This window comes from Sinocyclocheilus rhinocerous, unplaced genomic scaffold (genome assembly GCF_001515625.1).
Source record: "Sinocyclocheilus rhinocerous isolate Xijiao unplaced genomic scaffold, SAMN03320098_v1.1 scaffold174, whole genome shotgun sequence".
Taxonomy (NCBI): domain Eukaryota; kingdom Metazoa; phylum Chordata; class Actinopteri; order Cypriniformes; family Cyprinidae; genus Sinocyclocheilus; species Sinocyclocheilus rhinocerous.
Window position 1 is genome coordinate 982,953 of NW_015646289.1, and position 4,629 is coordinate 987,581.

General features: G+C 36.2%; 1 protein-coding gene across 1 annotated transcript in view; it reads right to left on the reverse strand.

Moving 5' to 3' along the window:
- The window catches only part of mtnr1ab (melatonin receptor 1A b), a 22,886-nt gene extending 20,224 nt beyond the window's left edge, over nt 1-2,662 (reverse strand). The window contains exon 1 of the mRNA XM_016511129.1: nt 2,283-2,662. Within this exon, the coding sequence (XP_016366615.1) occupies nt 2,283-2,469 (187 nt within the window). The 5' untranslated portion in view covers nt 2,470-2,662. The remainder of the gene's footprint in view (nt 1-2,282) is intronic.
- Between the last annotated feature and the right edge of the window lie 1,967 nt (nt 2,663-4,629).

Consider the following 4,629-nt stretch of genomic DNA (forward strand, 5'->3'; position numbering starts at 1 on the left):
GGAAAGGAAACGAGGATGCACAAATAAGAATTGAGAAGCACCCAAGGGCTCTAGTCGGACTCGGGCCGGGGATACTGGTAAGCTGTCCCGTGTAGGACTCTACCTGATTTCTGCGTTTGGAAACGAAAGTTGTGAATCAGGGGTTGTTTTCTAATTAAATGACAAAATTCTTAATGACACACTTCCTCTTTACAACGGGCCATGGGAGGTCCGCTCACTAGTGAGAAACATAATGAAGAACACATCGCAGGAGGCTAATGGGACAATTACTGGGTTAATTTGATGCACTAATCAAAGAACATGGTGCACTATATTGAGTAGAGGAGGAAATGTTACAAAACAAATATAATAAATAAGTAATTTATTTGAAACAACTGACAAGTATGCTTAAATATGTCAAAATGGACTGAAAAGTTTGGTGTTGTTATTGTGGGCACTTCAAAATATTGTGAATAATTCTGTTATCTGAATGGTTCGGATTTTTAAAACACATTAGCTTCTTTTCCATTAGCTGGTTAAAATATACAATACTGCATATATGCTGCGAAAAAGGCTTAATGGAAATGCAGATTTCCTATCTGACAGTAGGTGGCACTTATGGAAAAGCACATCCACATCCAAGGAAGTCAGCATTTACATGTTTTCAAACAGTCATTCAGATTTGCTGTTGTCCATTAAAAACACCAATTATTTAATATTTCTTTTCAAACATTTGTTTACACTTATGTTTTTGGACATTTTAATCTGGACTAAAACATGCCAGCACAGAAAACATCTAGATATTGGTTGAAAATGTTCTGATTCTTTATTATTGTTCTTTATAATTGTATTCTTTAGTATCTGTTTAAAACATTTGTTTATACCTTATACATATTATTGTGTATGTTTTATAGTATTTAAATGTTAAAGGTTCTTCTTGATGTTGTAAATAAAAAGTTATTAAACTTGTTATTAAGAGGACAGCACTTGAGTGTGTTTTTCATATACTGTGATAAAAGCTTCAGCAATTATTATATGAAAATTGGATACTATCACATGCCAACTTAATTTCAACAGCAATAACTTTAACAAGCTGCTGCACCACATAATAATGCATATGTAAGTAGTTCATTGGAATTTCTTTGTAATAATGTAAACATAAGCACTGTCCAAAACCTGTTTTTTCTTAGTGCTTTGGTAATTTTCAAACTGGTGCCACAAACTTCACAGTTGAGGAACAACATAAGGTCTCTATTGGCAGAGAAAAGTGACATATGGGTCGGTGTGACACCGGTGATAAGCACTCCATTCACTCACAGGAAAATGACTGGCCTGTTCAGGTTTGTTTGATATTGGGCCAGTTACCTAAAATCTCTAAAAATAGTTCCTTACTGTCCACTATGATTCCGTGCAATACCCTGTCAGGACTGGCAGAAAATAGGAAATCATACTAAGTAAGAAGTTCAAGTTTATGCAGAACGCTGCATGATATCCTAATTCATTTATAAACTCTTAAAACTCACTGTATACTACAGTACAGTGTAAACTGACTGTTAAACAGTATGCATGTAATTTAGTCAATATTTAATATCCTGTAATTTAAGCACTTTATTAACTGGAATCCTGGGGCTGTATTACAGAAACATTCTAACTTAGAATTCTATCTTGTCTGTTTAGTCAGCATTGTAATTTTACTTGGGAAATAGAACTTTATCTTAAGTCAAAAATGAAGATAAGAAGTTTCTGTAAAACACCCCTGGTCCCAAAATTTGCCCAGTAAGGTTGTAATAAACTATAAAGTTGCAATTCTTAATAGTCATTAACCCAGTAAAAAATAATTGTAACTAGTGAGATAAAAATGTTACTACTAATTAAATAGATACTAGTTTCATAAATATTAAGTACAATGAATAAGTACTAGTAAAGCTGGAAAAGATCATACATACTAGGCAGAAATGTGGACGCTATATAAGTTTATTATAGAATTAATAGCAAGAAATGGCATATAATTCAATAGCAAAAATGTTACATTTGTTTCCATCAACAATGGGATAGTCACTAATGTTACTAATAAGTAGGAGAATTTAAGGAATACTTTACTGGTGACTAATTAATTAAATATTAGTCACTATTTGTACTACTAGTATCGAATAAACAGCTACAGGAGAAATAAAAAAGATACTAATAATAGATTATTTGCTAGCAATTAAAACATCTGGACATTATATATTTTTTAAAAATCCATAGTTTAAACGAATAAATGTTTAAACGGCTTGCCATATTTGGTTTAAAAGCGATCTTACCTGCGTTACGAAGTTTCTTGTTTCTGTACACGGAGAAGATCACCAAGAGGTTCCCCAATATATCAACCACGATAGTGAAGATCAGAAAGCTGCCCAAAGTTGTGGCGACCCAGGGTGGGCGATTCAGAGTGATCTCGTGAGGGCTCAGTGAAGAACTGTTCATCAAGCGGCTGCCATTTATTTTCATTTTATCTTCACTTTAATAATCCTCGCCATAAATCATAGGATTTGATCCCATCGGGAAAAAACGTGTGCTGTTAATGCGTTTGCGTAAACGTGCGTAAAATAGAGGTCTGTTATCATATCATGGTCCTCGATGGAGCGCACACCTTCATGGTCTGAGCGCGGACATTTGTCCGCACTTTTATAGCTTTCTGTCTACATCAGATTGTTGGTATGTGACATCCGACAGCAAGTTAAGTTCTTCTCAAATGCCCATGGATGAGTGATGCTGTCTGCAGATCGCTGTTACGCTGCCCCGCTGTGGAAGACAACGAAATCGGCTCGGAATTTGGGTAGAAGAAGGTTGAGTTGCTTCTTTTGCATTCCCTAGCGATTATTTATGCATGTGTTCATTCATTATTTTTGGTCATCCATGCTTTATTTACATCGAAATCGACACATTCACATAGTTTAAAGCGTCGTGGGGGAAAATACGTTTCAGTGTGGAATATTTGTTAAAGACCTGTGATAAAACTTGGAGGTTCCAACACTGCTTAAGGGCCACCCTTAAACTATTCGTTATGCCCTTAAGCAAAAAATTTAAAAAACCTTCACCCAAGGTTGCTTTATGGCTGTTTCTGTATTAGGTGAACTGTAAATCCCTTTGTAAAAGGTCTTCAAAATCACAAGTTTAAGTATTAATGTCATATACAGCTAGTATAGGTTGTCAAGTCCACATCAGACAGCCTTGATATAAGTTCAAAACTAAGACTAGAGAGACTAGGTATTTCACTTTTTACTCCATTGCATCTTTCTCCGTATAGGTTTTTTTATTTTTACAGCCTATATTCTGTGACAGCTTCTCCCTGAGACAATATTGAGATTTATTTATTTATTAAAAAAAAAAATTTTTTTTTTTGTTGCATCAACACCCAGCCCTAATAGGCATGCAGTTAAGTCATGTATCACCCATGTGCGCTTATTATGAAAAATGTACGAGAAGTGGCCATGTTTATTTTAAATATATTGTTAGTGTTGTTGTCATCAATTCATCAGTGTATTTTATCCTAAAGAAAAAGCATGCCTTCGTATTGTGATATCTAAATGTAGGAGTTTGCCAACTGCTGCACAGAGCTGCAAAAAGCATCTGAGCAGCAATAAATAAACTGCCCCTTAAAAACAACCTTTAGACCATGCAGCTGTCCATTTGCACATACAGCCAAATGTATTCGTCATAGAGTAATGTGGTCCAAATACTCTTTGGACTGTAGCTCAGCACCATGCATTAGCTTTGCATTGGAGGATGCCAGTGGTCGGTGCCAGCCTCTTTAAATAAACCACACTGAATAGTTGCGAGTTTATCTCTCTCATACACACTTCATTTCAGACATGTCAAAGCTATACATTCCAGTGTGTTACAAGTTAAAAGGGTTATATCATATATTTGAAATGTTTCCTCCCTGAGGTCCATTTCTAAGGTCAAGGTGTCTTGCACCAAAACCAGTGATAATTTAGACTCTTTCACAGCCTCTCTATGCTTTATGCCACTATACCTTTAAAACTTAAAGGGGTCATATGATGCTTTTTTAAAGATCATTATTTGGTGTATTTGGTGTAACAGAATATGTTGACATGCTTTAATGTTCAAAAAACACATTATTTTTCAAATACTGCACATTATTGTAGGTCCTCTATGCCCCGCCTCTCTCAAACGCTCCCCAGATCTCACCGCGGCAAAGCCTCATTTGCTTCCCGGTTCGGCTCAACCTTTCACCGCGGCTCTTCCAGCCGCAGCGTCGTAGGCAGCCGGGCCTCCAGCAAACGCTAGCGCGAGGCCGCTTCCTCTAGCGACGCAAGTGAACGATGCACAGACAGCTTTGGGTTTGTTTGTTTTTGTTCCAGGTCTTGAAGAGCAGTTAAGTGTACATTAACAAGTCACACAAAAAAAAAATCTTATCTGAAATGGAACAGATTAATGAGTTGGAGTCTGGGAGACAATTTAATGAAGAAGAATCCAATACAGTTTTGCATTAGCTCATTCATCAAGAATGCAGATCTTAACATTTATTGACATGAACCCTCACCCTCCTATCAGAACACATTAACACTGGATCTCATTACACTTTACCCATGGTATTGGTTACTCCAGACAGAGGACACATTACAGAGGAGAATATACTTTTTT